Raw genomic sequence first — 26,125 nt, forward strand, 5'->3', positions numbered from 1 at the left:
ATTTTTATTTTTTAAAAATATTTTATTTATGTGTATACGTGTATTGCCTGCATGTATGGAAGTGCACCCGTGTTGTGCAATGCTCTCTGAGGACAGAAGAGGCTGTTGGATCACCTGGAACTGGAGTTATGGACAGTTGTTAGCTGCCTCGTGGGTACTGGGATTCGAACCTGGGTCTTCTGCAAGAACAGCCAGCATTCTTAACTGCTGAGCCATCTCTCCAGCTATACTTAACTTTAAAATCACTATGTCAGGTTCTAAAAGCTCATTTATACTTTTATTAGGAATATACTTAATTTGTGGACTAAGAAAAACCAATTATTGGGCAGGCATGGTAGAGCATGCCTTTAATCCCAGCAGAGGCAACTTTAGGTCTCTCTGAATTTGAGGCCAGCTTCATCTACAGAGTTCCAGGCCTGCCAGGGCTACATAGTAAGACCCTGTCTCAAAAGATAAAACCAACCAACCAACCAACCAATCCAATTATTATTTTGTTTTTTTGTTTTGGTCTCCCTGTAGTCCTAGCTGGCCTGAAATTCACTAGACCAGGCTGGCCTTGAACTCACAGAGATCCACCTGCCTCTGCCTCCTGAGTGCTGGGATTAAAGGCGTGTGCCACCACACCTGGCAGAAAAACCAATCATTAATGTGCTGTATTTTTCTGCTTAAGAATGTAGTTCACTTTTCTATTTTATAGCTTCTTTTAAGTTTTTATGACATACATTTTAAAGTGATCTTTTCATTGATCCTACATCTTTTTAAAATTTATTCTTTTTATAGCTGGACATGGTGGCTCACAGTTACGGTATTTCCCCTAGTTGAAGGCTAGCCTGTGAGTTCTGGCCAGTCTGGGCTGAAGAGTGAGACTATCTCAAAAACAAAGAAAAACAAAAGACAAAAAAACAACTAAAAATACCCCAAATGAAATTATTCTGTATTTATTTGTTTGTTTGTTTGTTTGTTTGTGATAGAATCTTGCTGTATGGCTCTGGCTGGCCTAGAACTAACTTGGTCCAGCCGGCCAGGAACTTGCAGAACTTGCAGCAGGTCTCTAACTTGCAGGCCTGGAACTTGCAGCCAGCCTCCTCCTTCTGTCTCCTGAGAGCTGCTTTAATTAATTCTTAAAATCTAGAAAAACTGCTATTACGAAGAACTGTAATTTTCTTGGAACAGTTCGAGCGTCACTTGGTGTGCATTTCCTGCATTTTCCCCTATAACCACAGCAGATCCATCAAAACCAGGTTAACACGCATCCATTGCTATCGTCTCTTTCTTACCCTCTTTCTATGTCCTCAGAACCTAGACTGTCTTGTCCTCGCACACCACAGGCTGGTTTTGAACCCCGGAATCCTCCCACCTCTGGTTCTGCCCCCTGGGATTGCAGGGATGGGCCACCACACCCAGCTTTCCTGATCTGTTTTATTCTCTGCATCTTCCTAGGTAGCATGTATTTTCATTTTGTCTATTAAATTTGTTTTGTATCTTATCTAAAATTTTTTTTGATGTACTATCATGTAACCCATGTTATGAACTTGCTATGTAGATAAGAATGACCTTGAACAGTGTTTCTACCACTAGAAAGTATTACTGAATGAGTAATCTAGTTGTTTGCTTTTGCTTTTGAGATAGGGTCTTACTGTGTGACCCAGGCTACTGTGGAACTCAAGGTGCAGCCCATTGACTGTGTGGCCTTTAGCTCACAGTGATCAGTCTCCAAGGTTACCTGGGATTCACGTTTATTGGCGCTTTTTTTTGAAACAGTGTCTTTCACTCCTTTCCACCTAGAACTCTCTCTATATAGCTCAGGCTGATCTTGATTTATTTATCTCTATTTTTATTTTTATTTATTTTTTGGCTTTTTTTGAGACAGGGTCTCCATGTAGCCCCAGCTGACCTGGAACTATGTAGACCAGACTGGCCTTGAACTCACAGAGATTTACCTGCCTCTGCCTCCCAAGTGCTGGATTAAAGGCTTGTGCTACCATGGCTGGCTTATTTATCTTTATTTTATCTGTATGGGTATATTGCCTGCATGTGTGTAAGTGTACCCAGGTCGTGCAGTGTCCAACGGAGGCCAGAAGAGAATGTCCAGATCCCCTGGAACTGGAGTTGAAGATGGTTGTTAGCCACCATGTAGGTCCTCTGGAAGTGTACCACTCCCTTCCCCTCCCTTCCCCTCCGGTGTGGTTTTGCTCAGGCTGGCATTGAATTGATGATACTCCTGCCTCAGCTTCCAGAATGTTGGAATTACTGGTGATGTCCAGTGCCAAAAGAACCTCCCCCCCCCGTGAGAAGTCCTGGGTTTCATTGCATGCTAGGTGAGCACCCTGCAAACGAGCTATATCTCCAGTCCTGTCTCAGAAACCTTGACTCTTGCTCCTTTTTCATTTCTGTCAGGAAATTTTCTGCAGAATTTCCTAAATCTGCAACCTGATCCCTTCTCCCTGCCCACCATTTTATGCAAGCCTTCACTTATCCACTTGGCTGGCCTGGGTTTGTGTAAATTGCCTCTTCTCGTCTCTTCTCCTCTTCTCTTTTTTCTTTCCTACTTTTCTTTCTTTTGATACAACATCAAGAAATGGCAAATGTGCCCCAGCTTGCTTCCCTGCTTAGGGGATCTGAAGCATTGACCTTGAATGGCAGGCATCTCAGTGACTGGGATGGAAATGTATGTTTGAGTTCTAGGAACTGGAGAAGTTAAAGGGAAGAAGTCCAAATTGCTTCCCATCATAGGGTCAACTGCCCACCCCTCTCCCCATGCCCTTTCCTCTTCCTTTCTAAATTCCAGCTGCATCACCTCCTTGAAGAGCAAAACAGACGTGAGCGGTTCCTTCTCTGCCTGAAACATTCCTCTTCCAGTACTGTCTGACTGATTCCTCCTTCAGGCATCTCCTGGATCTCACCTCCTTGGAAATGCCTTCCTTGGCTGCTCAGAAACATGGCTGTCTTGTCTGTTTCTTTCAAGTGGTGCCAGGACTGTTTTCTTTTCTCCTGAGTGCCTGTCTAGCTAAAGCTAAGGGTTAGTTGTCATTATTCCTTGAATTATTGGCTACGCCTCCAATTTCTCCTCCAGTGGTTGCTGCTTTTGCTTAGACAAATACTGAGGCCACTCTTGGGCTTTGGTCAGAGGAAAAGGATGGAACACTGCCTCTCATGTATCAGGTGTTTCTGCACAGCTAGTCTGTCCGCTTCTTTCCTTTTCTTACTGCTTAGAGTTTTCTAATATTCTTTACTACCCAGGCATATTAATCTTTTTTATGTATTTTATTTTTGTTTCTGAGACAGGGACTCTGTAGCTGACTGGTCTAGAGTTTGTTATGTAGACCAGGCTGGTCTTGAATTTGTGATAACCTCTGTCTCTCAAGAGCTGGGCTGTCCTCTACAATGCCTGACTAATCTGTTTCCTAAGTAACTTATTTATTTCGTATCAGTACTTTCCTTTTTCTGAATATGGTGCTATTTTATTATTTTATTTTATTTTATTTTTTTATTTTTCAACATTTTTGCAATTTTTTATTACATAATTTCTTCCAGGGCTGATAGCTCAGTGGGTAGCGGGAAGTGCCAGCCATTGAGAGAGGCAGCTGCTGTTTGTAAGGAGGGTGTTGGATAAGGACATGTGGGAGCACAATGTGGCTCATGTGTCCCATACTGGACAGATGGTTGGGAACTCGAAGGCTGCTTCAAGGGAATGGAGTTACAAGCAAAGGTCCAAAGAGCTTCTTAGAGAAGCTCTGGTTAGTATGTCCTATTAGAGGGTGAAGTATAGTTGACTATCTGTTCTGAGTTTTCTGTGTCAGTGAATGCAACAACCAAGGGCTTGAAGAAAAAAGTTGAATCTGATTGGGAATGTAGTTAGTCAGTAGAATGCTTGCCTAGAGGTCTTGAGTTTGATCCCCAGCACCACATATACCTTAAGCTCTGCGTTTACATGCCTATAGTCTTAGAGTTAGGGGTATGAGGATCAGAAGTTCAGGCTTATTCTTGACTACATAGCAAGTTCAAGGCCGGTCAGGGCTATGCGAGAGGTAGGGCTACAAAAGAATTATACCAGCATAGTTTATTCCCTAAGCAATATAGCACAGCAACTATTACCTTACTATCTATATTGTGCTAGATAATATAAGTAATCTAGAATCTAGAAACAATTTAAAGAATACAGGAGAATATATGTAGCAGGAGAATATATACGGAGAATACATGTAGCTTCCTATATGCAAGCAGGAAGACATTTTATATAAATGACTTGATTATCTTGGATTATGATATCCTGAGGGGAGGGGTCTAGTACCCCATAGATGCCTGGGATGAGGCATAGTTTTACAAGGGCCAGATTTGGGATGCTTCTAAAGAATGATGTATTTGCTGTATAGAGTGTGGGACTTTTACATTTATTTATTTTCTATTTATTTTGTGTGTGTGTGTGTGTGTGTGTGTGTGTGTGTGTGTGTGTGTGTGCATGCGCATGGGCACTGGTATACACACATGGAGGTCAGAGGACAATTTGCTGGAGTTGGTTCTCACCTTTCACCATGTGGGTCTGAGAAACTGAACTCAGGTCATCAGACTTCGTGGCAAGCACCTGCTGAGCCATCTTGCCAGCCTGTAGCATGAGAAATATTCTGGAGGGCCATGGATTTGGATATATGCATGGATGTTTGTGTGAAGGGAGGTCAGAAGGAAGGTGGCCCCCAAGGAGGACTAGGATATTTTCTGCAGTGTATTAATATTTCTCCATAAGTGGCTTTTTATTTTGGATTGTAAGTTCCCAAAGGGTGGCACAGTTTCATTCTTATGTTCCTTATAGCTCCTTACACTCAGATTAAGTGTAAATAGCTCCCTACATGCACATAGAATGTATATATGTATGTATATGTATATATATATACATATACATACATATACATACACATACTCCTGTAAAAATGACCACACCATTGTTTGTTTCATTTGTGTATTACTGTTATTGTGTTTTCCCATTTTTTTTTTCAACCCCCTTATTTACTTTCCCAGTTGTTTTTGGTCAGGCAATTTAGTTAAAAATAAAATGTTATTTGGGGAAAATTTGTGATTTGAGCTGTCACATATCTGGAAGTTAGATGGGATGGGGCTCCTTCATGAGTCAGGCTCTAATTGCTTTCCTAGTCACCTTTGTATTTCCTGTGCCTGGCACATGCTAAGTGTTTAAAAAGCATTTGCTGAAGAAATTATCCCATTTATTGACCTCAAAACTAAGCTCCTGTTTTTGTAGCAAGGCCTGCTGTCTGCTCTCCTAAGGTCTCCTGTAGTCTTCGCAGAGAAGCCCAGGCATGTTGGACCCTTCCCTCTCTACAGTGCATGCAAATAACTCCACTGCTCAGAGTGCTCTTTCTATCATCTGGCTAGCTGTCCTTTAATAAGTCTTGACTCTGCCCCTTTTAGAGAAGTGATTTCTGATTAGACCAGATACAGCTGATTGTTCCTACCTGTGTTTACTTTTGTATTAAATTTTTTTTAGTCTCTGGACAAGGTGAAGAGGAAACCCTACTCCATTTTGTTTGTTTGTTTATTCTCTGTCCATCTCTCTCTCTTCCCCCTTTCTCTTTCTGTGTGTATAATGTATGTGTGGTGTGTATATGTGTGCATGGTGTATATAAGAGTTCATGTGCTTATGCACATATGTGCAGAAAGCAGACAGAAGGGGACATTGGATGTCTTGCTCTATTACCTTCCCCCTTATTCCCTTGAGACAGGATCTCATTAAACCTGGAACTAGGCTGGCGGCCTGCAAGTACCAGTGATCCGTCTGCCTTCCACATTGCTGGGTTTGCAAAGCATCATCATACCTGGCCTTTTGTATGGGTGCTGGCAATTTGAACCCAGGCCTTCATGCTTGCATAGTAAGCACTGTAGCTGCTGAGCGGTCTCCCCGCATGCCCCTCCTCCCATTTTTGGTCCTCAATTCGTTATCCTTTTTTCTGGTGGTTTTTCTGTAAGCTATTATAGGAAAGTGGGTTATAGCAAGCTGGAAGCACACTGAGGTCAGCACTGCCAGGTATGCTGAACGTCTCTTTTCACTTGTACACAGGCCTTCATGTCTATGTGTACATGAATGAGAGACTGTAATAGAAGGAGCATCTTTAGTAAACTTGGAAGTTTAGAAAATTCACTTTTACTTGGAAGAGTTTCATGGAGGTCAGCAGTACGTTCATTCAGGTCAGTGACACGGTGCCAGGAATAGGAATGTGTCAGGAAGCCACCCGAAATCTCTGTCCAGAGTCCAGGGAGGAATGGGAGTCTCCTTCAGAGAAGAGGAAGGAGCGGTGAGTAAGGAAGAGCAGGTTCCTGCAGAGGGCACTTGCATGCTCTGTGGGAGCACAGACTGTGTACAACGCCATGTTGATGACCGCATCTTCTCTGCAGAGCCGGCTGTAGCCATCATGGAGGTGGAGGTGGAGGTGGAGAGTCCCCTGAATCCCAGCTGTAAGATAATGACCTTCAAACCCTCCATGGAGGAGTTCCGGGAGTTCAACAAATACCTTGCGTACATGGAATCTAAAGGAGCTCACCGAGCAGGCCTTGCCAAGGTGATTATGCTTAGACCTTGTCACCATGGAGTGATACTGACTTCTAAATTGTGCTCTTCGTCTTTCAATTGAGTGTAACTGTTGTTCTTGCTGATAACACGTGGAACACTGATTTTTCTCAGTGAATGTGTGTGTGTGTGTGTGTGTGTTTGTGTATGTGTGTGATGTGTGAGGGCGTGCACATGCCATGATACAGGTGTGGAGGCCAGGAGACAACTTGGTGGAGTTGGTTGCAGTGGTGAGTGGAGGTAAAAGGGTCCCCAGTAGCTCCTGGGTCAGCTAGCCCAGTGCAGGTGCAGCAAGAGACCCTGTCTCAAGATAGTAACAGGTGAGGAAGAATCCCCAAGTTTGCCCTCCGATCGCCACCTGTGCAATGTGGCATGCCTGCATGTGAATACACACAAGTACACACCACATACACCAAAAGAAAAGAAAAAGAAAGGAGCCAGCCTTTTCAGGGTGTGGAAATCAAATACTGGTAAGCCCGGAGGCTGGAGGTTGGCCTGAGATTCATGTGTGGGAGGAGTAGGAAGTTGATCAGTGAAGCTCCTGCTCACTAAGCATGAGGAGGGTCATGAGTATGGTGGGCCAGCGTGGTCAAGCCTCAAAGGGCTACATTATTCATTTAGAGATTTATTTTTTACCTAAATTAGGTATGTGTTTGCTGTGTTTGTGTGAGTGTATATTCATGTGTGTGCATGTCCCCATGGGGGTCAGAAGAGGGTGATAGATCCCTAGGAGAGAAGTTACAGGCATTTGTGAGCCACTGACATGGGTGCTGGGATTTGAATTCTGGTTCCCGTGATTGAGCAGCATGAGCTCCTAACCATTCAGCCATCTCTGTAGCCTGCTTTTATTTATTTTTGAGATGGGCCTTATGTAGTCCAGGTAGATGTAAACTTGCCATGTAGCCGAGGATGACCTTATCTTGATCCTCCTGCAGCTCTCCCAAGTGCTGAAGTCACACTTTGCCAAACTAACGATTTGGGGTTTTTCTGCCTGCAGTGAGAAGTGATGATGTGGTGGGTGTGCCCGTTACTTATTCATCTTGTGTCAGTAAGTCCCTTTTCTTCCATTTTTATTAGGTCTTTGAGAATTTCATGCATTGTATTTTGATCATGTTCAATCCCTTCCCTCAACTCCTTCTAGGCCCATACTTCCTTTTCCAGCCTAACTTTGAGTTGTCCTTAAAGAAAACAAAACACCGAGTCCCATCTGTCCTGTCCATGTGCTTGGGCATGTGGCATCCACAGGAGCATGGGGGTTACTAGGGGCCAGACTTTTAGAGAAGATTATTCCTCTCTCTCCTAATATCTATTGGTAGCCGGTAGCTCCTCAGCTAGGGCTGGGTCATCTTGCCCACCTCCCCTCACCATGGTGGGGTTTTAGCTGGCTTGAGCTTGCACAGGTGTTGCCCATTCTGTCACAACCACTGTGAGTTCATAGCTGTGCCTGCCCTATTGCATCTGGAAAACAGTTTCCTTGTAGTCATCCACCATGTCTGGCTCTTGCAGTCTTTCCACCCCATCTTCCCTGGTAATCCCTGAGCCTTGGACTAGAGGGTGTGATATAGTTGTCCCATTAGGGCTGAGTACTCCCTGTCTCTAATTCTCTGCACCATGATCAGTTGTGATTCCTTCTGTTAATTATCATCTTTTGCCAAAGGAAGCTTCTCTGATGAGAGCTGAGATATGCTTTAATCTATGGGTATAACAGTAAGTCATTAGGTGTTGGTTTAATAATTGTGTTCATTTAGCAGAATAATAGTAGTAGGTTCTCCCTTAGAGTCCCCCTTGGTCTGTCTAGCCACAGGTTCTTAAACAGTGCCAGGTATGAGTTTCATCTTGTGGAGTGGGTCTTAAGTCCAGTCAGAAAGTGCTTGGCTACTCCCATGACACTGGTGCTGTTGTGGCACCAGGGAGCATGTCTTGCTAGGCCATGCATAGTGTGCACAGCTGGATAGAATTAATGATTACTTTTCTCTGGTAGCATGCACAGCATCTTCTGGCACTCTGAAAGGTAGCCAGGAGGGATGAAGCATCCAGGTCAGTACCAGCTTGATTGCTAAATGTTTTATGACACAAGTATGTGATGCCATCAACAATAGGGCTTTCCGATCAAGTTCTAGAGGGTAACTAAGAGCCTTGGCAATAGCCTGTAATTTGGGGGTTTTTATTTTAGATACGTGTGTAAATTTTAGAACGTTTCCACAGTAGTGGGCTTTCATATGGCCTTGGTGTTCCTCCTGCTGTTTCTTCCTTTGTCTACCTTGCTTTCCCTCCCTACTCCACTTAACTCTTCCTGTTCCATTACTCCTCTCTAATCCTTTATATTATTTCATTCTGTTTTCCTTTCCTCTAGCTCTTTCTCCCTCCCCATGGCCCCTTACTAATTTCTTGACCACTGTCGGTATTCCATATGAAATGCACATTTCAAAGCTAAGAGGCACAGATTTGAGAAAACATGTGTCTTTGGGCCTGGGTTACTTCACTCTGAGTGATTGTTTCCAGCTCTGTCCATTTACCTGTGAACTTTATAATTTATATTTTTTTAGCAGCTGAATAATATTCCATTGCATAAATGTACCACATTTTCATGATGCATTCATCAGATGATGCACATCTAGGCTTTTATTTCCTGGCTCTTATGAATAGAGCAGCAGTGGCTATGGATGAGGTGGTATCTTCTGTAATGGGAAATTGAATCTTTTGGGTATAGGCCCAAGAGTGGTATAGCTGGATCTTGTGGTGCAGCATTTACTAGCCACATCATGGCTATGCCTTAATAAACAACAGCCTAACTCAGCATTCATTTTAAGGCCAAGAGTGGACCAGAGCTGCTGAGAACCTGCTCTTTTGGGATTCTCTTAGAATTGTGCTCCAGAGCAAGGGCCAGCCCTGTGTTTCATTGAACCATGTATTCAGCATGAAATGAGGAAGTAAAAGTCAGACCCTTGGTTTGCCCTTTCTGGTTCCTACACATCAATATATATAACCATAAACAGGTTTTCTTAATTAACCTGTTGTTTACAACACAGATAGTCTTTGTATCTTTGTGGGTTCTTCAGTGTTTTTGATATTCAAACTCACACCCCCATTATTCTAGGTCCAGGGCAAGGAAGGGTCATCAGGGGTGAAGGTCATATGCCAGGTCACAAGAGGAACCCACGTGGCTCAGTGAACTTATTTACATTATGTTACAAGGTTAGGTAAAGGACAGTTGTCAGAGTGTGTCCGTGTTGTCAAAGCCATTCTCAGTGTGATTGTGTATTTCTGGCTTGTTGAGGAGCTTCCGCATTGATTTTTGAAGGATTTGTTTGGCTCATAGTTCACAGTTGTAGTTCATAGAGATTCACAGTCTGTCACAGTGGCAGCATGAAAAGGCTGGTCATCCTGAATTGCAGTCTGGTTGCAGAGAGAGATAAGTTGTTCACCTTGTTTTCTCCTTTTGGTATAGTCCATGAGCCTAGTCCATGAGTGGCGTTGACCACATTTAGGGTGGGTCTTCCTGTCACAGAAAAGCAGCCTAGATTTGTCTCCTACGAGATTTATATTATGTGAAGCTGACAGTGAACATTAACCATCATAGTACAGAAGGAAGATGGAGTAGATATTTGCTTGTAGCTTTCTTTTTCTGTTTGCAGAGTCATCTTTAAAAGGATGAATGTGAAGAATGCATTTGGTCTTGGTAGAGTGCATGCAAGTCTTAGCAGTGTGCTGAAGGACTGATGGTAGCTTAGGACAGAGAAGGAGAAGTGGTCTCTGGCTTAGAGGTTAGAATACTCATTTGTTCTTGCTCGTATAGGTATGAGGTTATATCTTTAGAAATGATGATGAATGATTTGCCCAGGGTCATAGGTGTGTTCAGTAAGGTACCAAAGGTTGCATTACAGGTTCAGACCCCTAGATCCGTACTTAGAACTTTGAAGGAGAGATTGTCTGTATAATCTGTTCTCTGACCAGGAGATGTTTGTGTGGCCTTTACATAATGGAAATGTATATTAATTTTAAACTGTCTTTAGTGCTATGCTTTAGCTTGCTGTTGTTGAAATGTTCCTGTGACCTGGTTTTCTGTAGACTTTGCCAGTATATATAAATGCTCGAGCCTGGCTGCACCTGCTGCTAGGCTGAACTGTTTTATTGGACTCTCCTGTGAAGAGAGGAGACTCTATTGTGAAGGTCAGATAGTATGGACTGCAGATGGTTGCTGTCGAAAGTTGTCCTCTGACTTTCACATGCATGCTATGGCACATGCACACCCATCCACATCCACACATGCATGGGCACTGTGGCATGTTCCCCCTCTTCACTCATCCGTGCCTTGAAATAAGTAGATATAAAAGTTGTTTAGAATTTTTTCCTTTCCCTTTTTGGTACTTCAGAACTTCCAGATCACCTTTAGAGGTGGCGATGGGGCAGTTGTTCTTCTGTTGAACAGAATTCAGATTTTAGTCATTTGACACATAATTTTAATCATGAACATGTAAGGAGTTTAAAAATTTGTGTTTCATTTCAGTGGAGAGAAGCTGGGGGTGACTTCCCTTTTCTTTGCTTGGTTGGTTGGTTGGTTGGTTTCTCTTTCTCTCTTTCTCTCTGTTTCTCTGCTCCTCCCTTCTCCCTCCCTTTTCACAGGGTCTTCCTGTAGCCCCATCTGGCTTAGACCTTGTTTTATAAACCAGGTTGATTCAGTCTCACAGATACCCACCCTCCTCTGCCTTCCAAGAACTGTGTTAAAGGCTTGTACCACTATGCCCGTTTTTGAGATAGACTTCCTAACTTAGCCTGGGCTAACTATAGCAGTGGATGACTTGAACTTTGGGTGATTTTGCTTCTCTCTGAGTGCTGGAGAAATGGACTGTGCATTCCCACTTTCTGTTTCTTATTTGATCTTTAAATGCAGCCTTTTTGTTTCTCGTAAACATCCCTTCCTCCATTGAGATTAGTATGCTGTCTGGCTGTATGGTGACATATTTAGTAACTTTGGAGAGGAGGCAGGGAGCAGCAGCAGGCACAGAGCACACCTGTGAGTCTCCAGTCATTAGGTGACAGAATAAAGTTAATGAGGACTTCAATTACAAGGTACATCTGAGTCCAGTGTACCTTCTCTCCCTGTGTGAGACTCATTGACACAGTCACAAACATTTAATCCTGTGATAGTTTCTGATTTCTTATACTAGGGTCACAGTGAATTATTTGTTTTTAATAATTTTTGCTATAGCTTCACCAAGTCGTATAAATTATATTTTGCCTAGCTTCACTCTTGTTCTAGAAGTTGAAGCCATTTCAAATGTATAGAATTCCAGTAAACCAAATTACAAAGTAAAAATCCAGACTATCCAAAGTATCTGTTTTTCTGTGGGCCTTGTCCTGGGGAACAGAGCCACCCTGAGGTTCTTTGTTACTATAAATTGACAGCATTTAATGGATTTGTCTGAACTTACATTTGAAAGCAATAGTTGAGTAATTTTGATAGTAGTGACTTTGGTTAGTCTGTTTTGTTTTTTCTGTAATCAATACTTTTGAGTCCTACACTTTTATCTTTTTTTTTTTTTGAATCAAGGTCATGTGTAGTCTAGGCTAGCCTTAAACTCTTTAGTTTTCCTGCCTTATCATTCCTGTTTCTGGGAGTACAAGCATGAGCTACCTGATGTAGATGCTAGGACTTGAACTTGGGGCCTCTGGAAGAGCAGCAAATGCTCTTAACTGCTGAGCCATCTCTTTATCCCCCTAATGTATTAGCTTATCCATGGTCATATGTACTGTGATTGTCCATGTTTTTTTTACTCAGTGTGTGTTTTCAATAACATACAGTACAGTTTTCTATGTTCTCGTTTTGAAATAACATGTATTGGAGAAAATCAGTTGCATAATATCCTTATTGCTGATGAAAGTGTTAAAAATTAATATTAAAAACTAACGCTTTTAGTTTTCAGTCAAGAACTCTTAGATTTGTCAGCTGTAAAGATTGGCCATGCTACCCCAACCTAATTTCTTCATCCTACAAAGTTTGAATCATAGTGAAAAGTATTTTAGCTCTAAATGTGAAAATAAAATCTTAAAATCTTAGAATGCTAAATATCTTTATGTTCTAAGTATTAAAGGGAAATTTTTCTTTGTTTTCTGAGATGAAGTCTTTATACCAGGTGAGCCTAGAGCTCACTGCCTCAACCTCCCGGGTGCTGGCCTTAATAGACATATCATTATTCCTGGTGGGAAATACTTTTGTTTTGTCTAAAGAGTACAGCAGTACTGATTAGGCAAAAAAGAACACACTGAGCTCCTTTTAAGTTAGGAACTTATATTATTCTAAGGATACTAAAAATAGGAGGTGGGGCTGCCTGCTTAGCTCTGCACGAGAGCCAGGATCCTGCCAAGGTTGCTGTACCCCATCAGACCGGCATTCATACAAGCAGGGATGCTATCTCTTTACCATAGCCAGAAACTGAAGATGTTGATTTCTGGAAATGCCTACCTAAAATGAGCAGCTTAGATTGGATTAGTAGTCCTCCCATCATCTAGGAATGAAGATTACAGTTGCTTTGTTTGGCTCTCGTTGGATGAGAAACAACCATGCTATAAGTGATTGAGGATAGATTCTCAGAGTGCCCAGAGAGATGAACGGATGCCAGTCCATGATCTCCACATCACTGTCCTGTTTGTCAGTCTTTGCTGAAGGAAAAGTAGCTATTTAGCAAAAGGAGTTTGTAGGTGATCACATTAAAGATGAAATTACTTGGAAGAATCAAAGAAAAGAAGAGGTGTTATTTGGATATTAACAGTGCATCCCCACCTGAAGAAGAAGTACAGCCAGTGGGAAAAAAACAGGTCTAGACACTCAGCATCCAACACTGTAAAGAATGGCGGCTTTGTGTTCTGAGAGTCTGCTTTGTTGTGTTTTGTTTCAATATAGGGTCTCATGTAGGCATGCCTGGTACTCTGTGTAGCTTTAAGAAGACGACAGCTGTGAATTCCCAGTCCTCCTATTTCTACCTCCCATGTGCTGGGTTTGCGGGAATGTACCACCAACCTGACCAGAAGAGCTTTTTTCCTTTTTTTTTTTAAAAAATGAAGCCTGATTAGGGTTTATTAAAGATATTTTAATATGGACCTAAACATAAGGGTTGAGAGAAAAAGATGTTCAGAAATAAGGATTAGACATACCAGGAGCATGGGTGTGGGCTTCTAAGAGTTATAGAAAGTAATACATACCCAAGTGTGAGTCCAGCCTCCTCAAGGGAGAGTCACCAAGAATAGCTTTTCTTATTTTTGAGAAGCTCCTTGGGCTTTGCAAAGTGGAATAACAGACAGTTGAACTATGTAGAGCTGAAAAAATAAAATTACAATTTTGGTCAACACAATAAATATAGAACTAAAAGATGCAAAGAGGACTCTCCCAAATCTGGAGCATTGTCGTTTCTTTTCGTATAAACATTCCTGAGAATGAGGTTATCTCTTTGTTTTTTATTTAACCAATGTATGGGCATACTTGCCATGGAAGATTTGTGTTTTACTTATAAAAGGACTTGTGGAAAGAACGATAATTGGGTGTCTTGGAAAGTCCAAAACAGACTGTGAGGATGAACCGACAGACTTCCTTTATGAAGAAGGTTATCTCAAACAGCATACATACAAGCAAGGGTGGAAAGCCAGAAGATCATGAAGAAAAAGGAAATTGAAGACTAATCAAGGGTCTAGCTACTACTGACTAAAATGATGACATCAGACACTATAATACTAGATTTTGTTTTAAGTTCAGCTTTTAGTGCAGAAGAGTTGAAACCATTCCATGTTGATATACAGTAGGAAAAAGTTGTATTTTGTAAAATACTTCTGCTTTAAACTTGTAAAATTAATGTCATACAACGATTCTCTCTCTCTCTCTCTCTCTCTCTCTCTCTCTGTGTGTGTGTGTGTGCGCACACGCGTGTGTGTGCTGGGGATTACACATAGGGCTTCACGCAGGTGAAGGAAGTACTCTACCACTTTAAGCCCAATCCTTTTGATCTGACCCTGTAGCTCAGGCAGGCTTTCAGCTTTCTGTTCTGGCTTATCTCCCTTGTAGTGGAAATTACAGGCTGCATGATATTTTTGTAGTCCTGTCAAAGCTAGAAAAGGGGCTAGGTGTGGTGGCACATGCCTTTAATCCCAGCACCCTGGAGGCAAAGGCAGGTGGTTCTCTGTGAGCTCAAGGCCAGCTTGGTCTCCATAGTGAATCCAGGCCAGCTAGGGCTACAGGGAGACCCTATCTCAAAAAAAGACCAAAGGAAAAAAAAAAAGCTAGAAAAAGGTTTAATCTAGTAATGTTTAATTTTATCACTTTTCATAGTGATGTTGATTCTTTAATGTGTCAGTGTACAGAATATAAGTATTTAGATATTTGATTTTTTTTTTTTTTTTCGGTCTTTTTGAGACAGGGTCTCCCTGTAGCCCCAGCTGGAATTCACTGTGTAGACCAGGCTGGCCTCGAACTCACAGAGATCTTCCTACCTCTGCCTCCCAAGTGCTGGGATTAAAGGCATGTGCCATCATGCCCGGCCATTTGATTGTTTTTTAAGGTACATAGAAAGACTTTAAAATATTTATACTACCTAATATGGTTAAGGACCCAGCTAGGTTATTGTCTAAATTTTTAGTGCCAAGGAAGGAAAAATTATGGGAACTGGGTGTTTGGTATTGAGCTTTTTAAAAGATTAACTTACTTTTAAGGGTACCTAATATTTTACGTACTGCAGGACTTTTATTTTATTTTTGAGACAGGTCTCACTAACCCAGGCTGGTCTTGAATTTGATATATAGCTGAGGTTGGCCTCACTGCCTTTGCCTACCAGGTTCTGGAATTGCAGATCTGTGACTGTGCTAGGCATTGTACTATGGGATTTCTGATGATATTGAAAGACTTTAAACAGCTTTAATAAATTATGTTCCTAATGGTTTATACAATTTGAGTTTCCAAAGTATCTAATTTCAAGTACATTTTGACCAAATTTATGTTTATATTGAAATTCAAATTATTACTTGTCAAAAGGAAGTAATGCTAAAAGTAGAAAATGTTGAAAACTTTGAACATCAGCTTTTAAAAAAATTTTTCTTTAAAACCATATATTTGGACTTGGCTCCATGGCGAAGAGCACTAGTTGCTCTTGCAGAGGACCCAGGTTTAATTCCTAGTACCCACCTGGCAGCTAACAACTCTTTAGTAACTGAGGTTCCGGGGGATCCAATGCACTCTTCTGGACTCTGCAGACATTGCATGCATGAGATACACCTACATGCATGCAGCAAAAACAATCATATACATTAAAAAAACCCAAACAAAACAAAAAATGTGGACAAAATTGTGTTCTTTTTATTTTTAAAGTATTTTTGATACAGGGTTTTGCTCAGGATGATTTAGAATTTACTAGGTAGCTTAGGCTGACTTTGAACCCGTCAGCCTCAGCTTCCTGAGTGCTAGGGCTTTAGGCATGTACCACCATACCTGCCTCTATTCAGATTTATTTATTTTGTAGCTCAGGCTGGTGTGTGATTTACTGTATACCCTAGGCTGGTCTTGAACTCATAGTGACCTTCTTGCTTTAGCCTCCACGTGATGGGATTACAAAGTCATGAGCTATCACACCAGTTTTAAAATTGCTTTAAAGGTCTGGTACTTATCAGCCTAACATAAATAAGCAGTTTAGTGTATGAATTGTCTTTCAACTGTTATTTTAAAACCCACTTAACTGTTTTCTAAAGCTTTGCATTTTCAGTTACAGTTTATGAGATTTTGAGTCTCCTGTTTGGATATTAGAAATAGAGCTGTATCACTTCAGGATTAATCTTGAGATAGAGTCTCACATAGCCCACACTGCCTTGACACCCCAAGGATAACCTTGAACTTCCCTTCCTTCTGCCTCCAATGATGGGATTACAGGCATTAGGAATGGAACAAAGGGCGTCTTGCGTGCTCTGCTAACTGAGCCGTATTCTCTGTCCTCAGCTGAATCTTTTAAAACTATTAACTGTGTGGAAGATTTTAAAAGTAAACTATGGGTATCCAGAACATGGAGCTTTAAAAATCTAAACTTCATGATACACAAAAGAAAACTGAGAAACAATTTTGTAGTATAAAACATGAAACACTAGTTTTATTTTTCTCACTTTTTTCTTTTGTTACATTTATTTATTTGTGTGTGTGTGTGTGTGTGTGTGTGTGTGTGTGTGTGTGTGTTGCGATGGTGGAGGGTTATATACACCGGGAAGTTGATTCTCTTCTTTTACCATGTGAGTTCAGAGAATCACATTGAATTGGTCAGGCTTGCTGGCAAGTGCCTTTACCTGCTGAACCAGCTCACTGGCCTTTACCAACCTTTTTATTTTTGGGGACAGGGCCTTACTATGTAACTGTTGGTTTTTCAGAACTATTTATGTGGAGCAGGCAGCCTTCAAACTTTGGGCACCCCTTCTGCTTCTGCCTCTGAGGACTCATTTGTAACTGATATTTGTACCTTTCAGAAATACCATGTGTGTTAAAGTAAATATAACAGAATGATTATGGGATTTAAAATACAGAAGAGGGAATGAGTGTGGTGGTCCCTGCCTATAAAACCAGATTTTGGGAATTAGAGGCAGGAGAATCAAGAGTTCAAGGCCAACCTCTCAGGTGCATTGTGAGCTTCAGGCTGGCCTGGCTTATGTGCGAACACCCCCACCCCCCACCAAACACATGTGAGGATTTTGGGGAGCTTTATTGGCAAATAATTGAACTGTAAATGTTTATGCAAAAACTTGACAGAAGCATTGCATTTGCTAATGATATATTTCAAGTTATTCTACAGGTGCACATAGACACATACACACAATTATCACAGTTATTAAGAATCTTGGAACAGGTGGGCATGGTGACTTAAACCTGTGATTCCAGCATTTGGGAGGCAGAGGCAGGATGATGAGGCCAGCCTGGGCTATATAGTCTCTATATATCTCACATTAAAAAAAAAAAAATGGAGCAGTGTTATAGATCACAGCTGAAACTATCATTTTGCTAGGAAGAATTTTGTCTGGTGGGAAGATACAGAGGACCTTAGGAATGAATGCTGTGTTCAGTTATACTCCAAATTCTACACGAAGGTACATGGGTATTGTAGAATGTACAGTTATACAGTCTTTAACTAGTGAAATAGTGGTTATTGAAATTCAGTGAGATATTTGTTATGAAGCATACTTCACAGTTATCTTGGCCTTGTTGATCTGTCTGTGTAGCTGGGGTGCCTGTGAATTGCTGATCCTGTGTCTGTCTCTCAAGTATTGACATCTGGCAGTGTGGTGTTGGTGGTGTGGTGAGCAGAGCTGCCTTCCAAGTGTTGAAGCTGCAGGCATCTGCCACCATGCCTGGCTGGCTTCACAACAAAATGGAAGGAGCTGTGCATATAAAGTTCAAGGAACGTATGCAATATCATTACACTTTGTACATTTTATAAACTAGTACTTATGTGGGCTGTGGAGATACTCAGTAAATTATCTGCCACACAAGTATGAAGACCTGAGTTCAGATCCCAGCACGTGTGTGTGTGTGTGTGTGTGTGTGTGTGTGTGTGTGTATAAAACCCCAGTATTGGAAGGTGAAGGATAGGTGGAAAGCAGTAAAGGAGGACAGCTGGCATCAGCTTCTTACTGCCACACACATGCATGCACATGTGTACCCTTATGCATAGCCCTCCCCACAAAAGCATGCAGATATACACACAAAATAAAAACAAAACAGAACTTACAGTGTGTTAGGTAACTGATTACCAGTAAAAGGCACCTTGATTGTGCTTGCCTCTTGAACTAGGGAAGCTGTGTTTGGAAAGGGGTGCTGGGCGGACCCTTGAGGTGCCATCAACATCCTGCTTCTTATCCTTGGGTAGTGGGTGCTCTTGTGTTGATTTTTAATAACTCTCTTACATACATGAATGTTGTTTTCATTTTCTGTGTACTATATTTTTCAATGTAAAATTGTTTTCAAGGAATTTTTGAGGCTGTTGGCACATGTAAGTATACCTAGCATTTGGTATATTGAGGTAATGAGGCTTGAGAGGTTGAGGCTAGCTTGGGCTATGTAGAGAAGCCCTGTTCCCCCACACAAAGAAAGTTTGTCCTTTCTAAACTGCCCTGAGGAGGGGAAATTCCAGCTGTAAATCTGCCTGACTTCATAACTTTGTCCCTTCTCATTTAAAATAATAGGAATATTTTTGGTCTTAATGTTTCTGATTTTTTTTTTTTTTTTTTTTTTTTTTTTTTACTGTTAGTAATTAAGTGTTAAAATACTATGAGAGAAGCCTGGCATGGTGATGTAGGCCTTTAGTCCCAGCACTCGGGAGGCAGAGGCAGGCAGATCCCTGTGAGATCAAGGTCAGCCTGGTCTACATAGCGAGTTCCAGGCAGCTGGGACTACAGGGAGACACTGTGTCAAAGAAAAACAAAACAAAACAAAAAACCAACAGTGGGAGGGCTGGTGAGATAGATAGATGTCTCAGTGAGTAAAGGTAGCTTGCCACCAAGCCTGAGGTCCTGAGTTCAAATCCTGGAATCCACATGATGGATAGAGAAAAAGAACTTCTGATCCTCTGACAACCACACATGCGATATGTCATGTTTGTTCACACACATTAATGTACATAATAAATAAATCTAAAACCGAAAAAATACCCTGGAAAACCCGGGCATAGAGGCACACATCTGTAGTCTCAGCATTTGAGAGAAAGCCGGACCATCAGGAGTTCAGGGTCATTCTTGGCTAGTAGCAAGTTCAAGGAGAGTCTGGCTTGCCTGAGACCCTGTCTCAAAACATCAAAAGGAGAAAAAAAAGTTCTGTTTGAAAACAATGTTGCACTGAACTATCGCTCTCGCATGTGGATGCAGACTGGACTCGCCCCTTCCCCGCTCTGTGTTCAGTAATGCCACTTTGTAGATTCCAAGTGGCCATGCTGGTGTAGGTATCCAGTGGAAGTTGACCAAAGCTACAGATCATCTTTCCAGAAAGCTCATTTTGAGACATTTACTAGCTTCCATGATATTTGCTATATTGTAAAAGAGACCTGAAATGAAAACACTGACTGTACAAATATTTACTGATTTTTTTTTTTTTTTTCAATCACATAGCAAAGAGATATGCAGTTGAAATTCAGTGAATTTGAACTTTGGGGGAGACTGTTAGTGTTTCATCTTCTGTTGCGAGGGCAGCTCATAGCCCAGTGAGGATTCTCCTATCAGCAGGGGATTTCAGCCCCTCCTTCTTATCATTAACACTTTTACCTTCAGTTAGTCTATATTTTGTTAAATTTTATCATTAAGGCAAGTTATCAATAGTACCCACGGAAAAGGAGGTGACATGAGTATGATTTTGAGTGTAGTGAGTACTCTGAAGTTTTCTGAATCACATTTCCTTACTGCAAAAATCTTCTTTTTTTTTGGTCTTCTTGAGACAGGGTCTCCCTGTAGTGCCAGCTGTCTTAGAACTCACTATGTAGACCAGGCTGGCCTTGAACTCTCAGAGATCCGCCTGCCTTTGCCTCCCGAGTGCTGGGATTAAAGGCGTGCTAAAATCTTCATTTTTAAAAAATAATACTTTTGTCACAGAGATGTTGAGAAATTTTAATTTGTGTTCTCATAAATAATATTTAGCTTGAAATATTTTCAAGTTATTTTACTTATGATTTTATTTCTAGGTGATTCCTCCTAAGGATTGGAAGCCGAGACAATGTTATGATGATATTGATAATTTGCTTATCCCGGCACCAATTCAGCAGATGGTCACAGGACAGTCGGGACTGTTTACTCAGTACAACATCCAGAAGAAAGCCATGACTGTGAAGGAGTTCAGGGAGCTGGCCAACAGTGGCAAGTGAGTCGACTGAGTTTCATTTGAATTTTGTTCTAGGATAGACACGAGCATGGTAAGAAGCCCAGTAGGCAGAACGGCTTCCAGTGCTAGGAGCCCTGGGCCACCCTCAGTTGTTACTAGCTGCTCTGTACTGACCCTCAGGTGATGCCCGCTCAAGGATAGCTCAGCTCTAAGGTGATTACTGCACACTCTGCTACCCCATTGCAGTATCTGTGACGGCTTCCTTTGCCAGTTTTTTTTGAAAAATATTATTTTTTTTATTATTTTTTATTTTATGTGTATGAGTGTATTGCCTGCATGTATGTAAGTGCACCTGTGTCATACAGTGCCCCCAGAGGACAGAAGAGGCTGTCCGATCCCATGGAACTGGAGTTACAGACAGTTGTTAGCTGCCATGTGGGTGTTGGGATTCGAACCTGGGTCCTCTGCAAGAGCAGCTAGTATTTTTAACCGCTGAGCCATTTCTCCAGCCCCCTTCATGAGGTTTATTTTTTAAATTATTTTTATTTTTGTTTTTTTAGAAGAAGTATTTCTTTACAGCTTTAACATACTCATTAACAGTTTCCAGAGCAAAGATACATCTCTTTCAAAAGTGACTATAAAATTTTTAGGTTCGCTGTTGAGTTAATACAGTTATACAATACTGAACTCAGTATAAGCCCTGTAAAACATAAAACTGAATGAGTTTTTAACCTTTAAAAAAGATCTCCATTTCATTTTAAAATAGACTTTTTCTTACAGAAAGACTCATTGTTTTTGCTCCTAACACTGAGATGTTGGTGCATGCATTGTGAGGTTTTTATGTTCTCACTCCAGCTTTGTTAGGCAGAATTCTAATGACAATGTTTAAGACTAAAATTACTTGAACATTAACAATTTTAAAAGAAAATCTTAAATGAATTTGGAAGGCCATTGTGATTGTTTTAGTTCTTTGTAGACTGTGGATGTATAACAGATTATCTCCAAATTAGTCACTTGAACTGGGTGATGATTTATAAAAATCAGGAATCTAGGAATTGTTTAGATGAGTGGTTCTGGCTTAGGGTGTCATGAGTTCAGTTAGGATGCTGACTGGGAGTGCTGTTTGAATATCTGACTGTGGCCTGAAGGTTCTCTTTGAGACAGGGTCTCCTCGTAGCCCCAGCTGGCCTGGAACTTGCTCTGCAGATCAGGCTGGCCTTGAACTCACAGAAATCCACCTGTCTCTGCCTCCCACAGTGCTGGGATTAAAGGTATGCGCCACCATGCTGGGCAAGCCAGTGTGTTGGCCTCCCTTAGGGAGGAATCTGACCAACACACTAACAAGGACGGGCCTTTTCTTTTTGTTTTTTTAAGGTGAAACGTTACAAGTGTATATAAACACAGTACATTGCTATTTTCTTTACAATGTATGAATCCTGTTGTCCACTCCTACATCTTTAAAAAACGCACATCAACGTAAGTTGCAGGTAACCAGTACTCTTCTGAGTGCTTTTGCCTGTACACATAGATCACTAGTAGCTTTCATTTTTTAAATTCCCTCCCTTCTCTTATTTTTCTCACACACTTTTCACCTCCCCTCTTCCCTACAGAGTCCCTTTCCCGTGTCCATGCCTTTTTGCTTTAGGTTATGACCTACTGAGTTTAACCAGGGCCATCTGAGCGACCATGGGTTTAGAATTATCCAGTGGAGTCTGGTGGGCTCACCAGTGGGTATGCATCTAAAGGTAATGTTTTCTCTTCTCACAGAATCCAATAGTCAGTAGATCATCAGGGCACTATGATCCTCCCTCCCCCATCCTTGACTGACTGTTGAGCAGTTCAGTCTTGTGCAGGCTCATTGTAGGCAACCACACCTCAGTGAGTTCATGATTGCAATGACAGCGTCCTGACCAGAGGATGGCCTTTCTCTACCCCTTTCCCTGCCTTCTGGATCTATGTTCTTTCTGCTCTCTCTCCCAGTGTTTCTTGAGACCTCACTTCTTTGTCCTCATGTAATGGCGGCCTGGAGAAAGTGAGTAAGGCACAGCTTACCCTGAATGGGGAGAATGGAGTTCTACTTTTTTGTGTGAGACAGTGTGATAGGCTCTATATAGCCTAGGCTGTGCTTTGTGGTCTTCTTGCCTCTTCCCTCAGGTGCTAAGATTATAGGTGTGTACCACCAAGCTCAGCAAAGTTCTTCTTTTGAAGGGGGGACAGTTAATTTATGGTTATATATATATATATATTTATATTTTAATCTGTTCCCTTGAGAGACAGCTGCCACTGGTAGAGCATCAGGGTATCAGGGCAAAAATGAAGCTGGGCGTGGTGGTGCACACCTTTAATCCCAGCACTCAGGAGGCAGAGGCAGACAGATCTCTGTAAGTTTAAGGGCAGCCTGTCTACATAGTGAGTTCCAGGCCAGCTGGGGCTACAGGGAAACCCTGTCTCAAAAAAAAAAAAAAAAGAAAAAAAAGGCACAGCAAAAATATAGTCTAGAGTTTTCTGTCAGCACCAGTTACGGTTCTATTTTAAAATCAGCACAATTATGCTTAGTATTTCTCATATGGTATTTGAGTATCAACTGTGCTTGTAGCTCAGTTGGGGGAGACTTACTGAGAGTGTGAGAATTTCATTGTAGATTGAGCTCATTAGTATTCAAACTCCTTTAGAATTCTTTTTAAACTTTATGCCAGGCATAATGGTACAAGCCTTTAATCCCAGCACCCAGGAGGCAGAGGCAAGTGGATCTCTGTAAATTTGAGGCCAGCCTGATCTGCATAGTGACTTCCAGCCAGCTAGAGCTGCAGAGTGAGACCCTCCTATAATAAAATATAATATTTAAAGCCTCAGATAAAAACATGTAATTTTAACTCCCAGATACAATTATTGTTTATAATACATGATCATCCAGAACACTGATGAGGACTGGGGATGTAGCTCAGTGGTAAAGTGCTTGCCTAATATGCACCAGTCTCCAGGTTTCATCTCTGGCACTTGTGTTTATGTGGGGGTGGTGGTGTAGGAAGGGACCCACATCAAGGGCCTATCTTCTAAGATCTGTGTTATAGTGAGTGAAAGATTCTGAAAAGGTATTTTTGAGTCAGTTTTGAGCAAATTGATGCAGAGTTTTGGAACAGCTGTGGTGGTTTCACCTCTTTTAGAGATGGGGTCTGGCATCAGTCTTCAGTAGAATCCTGTACAGTTCAGTGAAGTACTCACTCCTGTCCTCAATATATATTTCAAATACTCAAGGATTATAGAATTTAACCTCAGTGAGAAATCCAAAACACTAGCTTTCTATTTTAGAATTCAGGGTTTAAAAATCAAAGTTAATTAACTAACCAGTGATAGATTCTATAGTCTTCTTATATAGAGAAAAGCACGGGCTGGAGAGATTGCTCCAAGGTTAAGAGCACTGACTGCTCCTCAGAGAACCCGAATTTGGTTCCCATCATCCCCACTGGGTGGATCACAACTACCTGTAATTCTAGCTCCATGGGATCTGACACTCTCCTGTACTCCATGGGTACCTGCATACCTGTGGTATGCATTCACACAGAGACACACACTTAACAGATAAATAAAAATAAGTCCTAGGGGCTGGAGAGATGGTTCAGAGATTAAGAGCATGGTTGCTCTTGCAGAGGACCCAGGTTCAGTTCCCAGAACCCACATGGTGACTAACAGTTATCTATAATTCCAGGTCCAGGGGATCTGCACCCTCTTCTGACCTCTGTGGCCGTTGCATAACATGGGTGCACTTATATACATGCAGACAAAACACAAATATACATAAAATTAAATAATAAATAAAATTTAAAAAAATCCCCCCAAAAGGGAAAAAATAGTGCAAGGCAGGCTGGTAAGATGGCTCAATGGTTAGAGACTCTTGCCACCAAGCCCCAATACTGGAAAGAGAGCACTGACTCCCACAAGTTTTCCTTGTGCCCACTCACCCCACCCCCTAAGAAAAAAGTAAACAAGCAAATAACTAAAACTATGTAGTGTGTAGCACGTGGGTTCAGGTTTGCTATTCTCTAGAGTCATGAGCCTCAAGTGGCCTGTGCTTGAGGTGTGGGCACGACATCCTTTGTTACCACTTGATGCTCACTTGAGATTGGTTTGTGCCTGGAATTCATGGTCCAACTAGAGCCTGCTGCTGATGTGAAGTTGGTGGTTCTTTATACTCATTTTCTTTTGGCTGTTCAGTGAGATTGTTGTATGTTAGGAAAATCAGCAAAGTAAGTTAGTTGGTATTCTTTCTTCTTTTACCAAAATTTTATGTGTACGAGTGTTTTGCCTGCACCTGTAACTGAACCACATGCATGCAATGTCTGTGGAGGCCAGAAAGAGGGTGCCAGATACTCTGGAACTGGAGTTACAGATGTTAGCCACGATGTGGGTGTTGGGAACCAAACCTGAGTCCTCTGCAGGAGCAGCCAGTGCTCCCATCCATGGAGCCATCTCTCCAGTTAAAGTGGTTTAGTATTCTTACCTATCGTGTAAGCACTTTTTTTCAGTGTTGTGACTGTAGATGTCAGTTGTTATTTCTGTAATTAAGAACATTCAGTATGCCTTATGGGGATTTCTGCATCTGCTGGACACTCTTCTTTTAACTCTGTCATTATTTTTCTGTTTATTTCTGCTTATCTTTTTCATGGAAGATATTAATATCTGCACTAGTTACTGTGGACATGCCAGATTATCAAGGACTAACTCCAGGAGTCATGTAACCAACAGAGCCCAACCATTGTGTTATTTCTTTCAGTACTGTCCTGCTGAACAAAGGGCGTCCTCTGCCCTTATTTAAATGGCACCGTCCATCATGGTATGGGGGTGGAATGAGCAACTTTTTCTTTTAAATTTTTTTTGGTTTATTTTTATTTTATGTGTATGAGTATTTTGCCTGCATGTATGTAATTGCAGCTGTGTGTGCAATGCCTGTGTGGAGGTCAGAAGAAAATGCAAGATCCCCTGGAACTAGAGTTATAGATGATTGGAGCTGCCATGTGGGCTAGGGAACTGAACCTAGGTTCTCTGCATGGACACCCAGTGCTCTTAACTGCTGAGGCATCTTTCCAGCCCTTCTTAAATAATCTTTTTTTAAAAAAAATTATTTATAATTTTTATGTGTATGAGTGTATTGCCTGCATGTGTGTAAGTGCACCTGTGTCGTGTAATGCCTGTGGATGTCAGAGAAGGTGTTGGATCCCTTGGAACTGGAGTTAGAGATGATTGATAGCTGCTGATAGCTGCTGCTTGGAATTGAACCTGGGTCCTCTGCAAGAGTAAACAGTGCTCTTAACCACTAAGCCATCTCTCCAGTCCCCTTAAAGAATCTTTTATTATTATTAGTATTATTTTATTTATTTTTTAGAAGAAGCATTTCATGACAGCTTTAACATACTCAATTTCCAGAGCAAAGATACATCTCTTTCAAAAGTATGCTTGGAATGGGTCCTCTGCAAGAGTAAACAGTGCTCTTAACCACTAAGCCATCTCTCCAGTCCCCTTAAAGAATCTTTTATTATTATTAGTATTATTTTATTTATTTTTTAGAAGAAGCATTTCATGATTCATGACACATCCTCAATAACAGGGGTAAGTCAATGGTGCCCTCCGCGCCTTGACTCCCCCAGCCTCATTCACCCTCCCATTTCCCCCGCCCATCTCTCCTTCTAGCTTGGGTCCTGTCCCATTCCTTGTCTTGGCGCCCCAGACACCGAGGGAAC

General features: G+C 41.6%; 1 protein-coding gene across 5 annotated transcripts in view; it reads left to right on the forward strand.

Moving 5' to 3' along the window:
* Kdm4c (lysine demethylase 4C) overlaps positions 1-26,125 on the forward strand; it is a 304,347-nt gene that overhangs the window by 14,263 nt on the left and 263,959 nt on the right. For 3 of the 5 annotated variants that reach the window (XM_008827554.3, XM_008827555.3, XM_029560863.1), the window contains exons 2-3: positions 6,403-6,566; positions 20,254-20,429. In XM_008827554.3, the coding sequence (XP_008825776.1) occupies positions 6,420-6,566; positions 20,254-20,429 (323 nt within the window). In that variant the 5' untranslated portion in view covers positions 6,403-6,419. Of the gene's footprint in view, positions 1-6,402; positions 6,567-20,253; positions 20,430-26,125 lie in introns of those variants that run through there. The other 2 variants (XM_008827556.3, XM_017796747.2) reach the window with 2 other exon arrangements.

The sequence above is a fragment of the Nannospalax galili genome, unplaced genomic scaffold, assembly GCF_000622305.1.
Source record: "Nannospalax galili isolate Female #2095 unplaced genomic scaffold, S.galili_v1.0 scaffold132, whole genome shotgun sequence".
NCBI lineage: Eukaryota > Metazoa > Chordata > Mammalia > Rodentia > Spalacidae > Nannospalax > Nannospalax galili.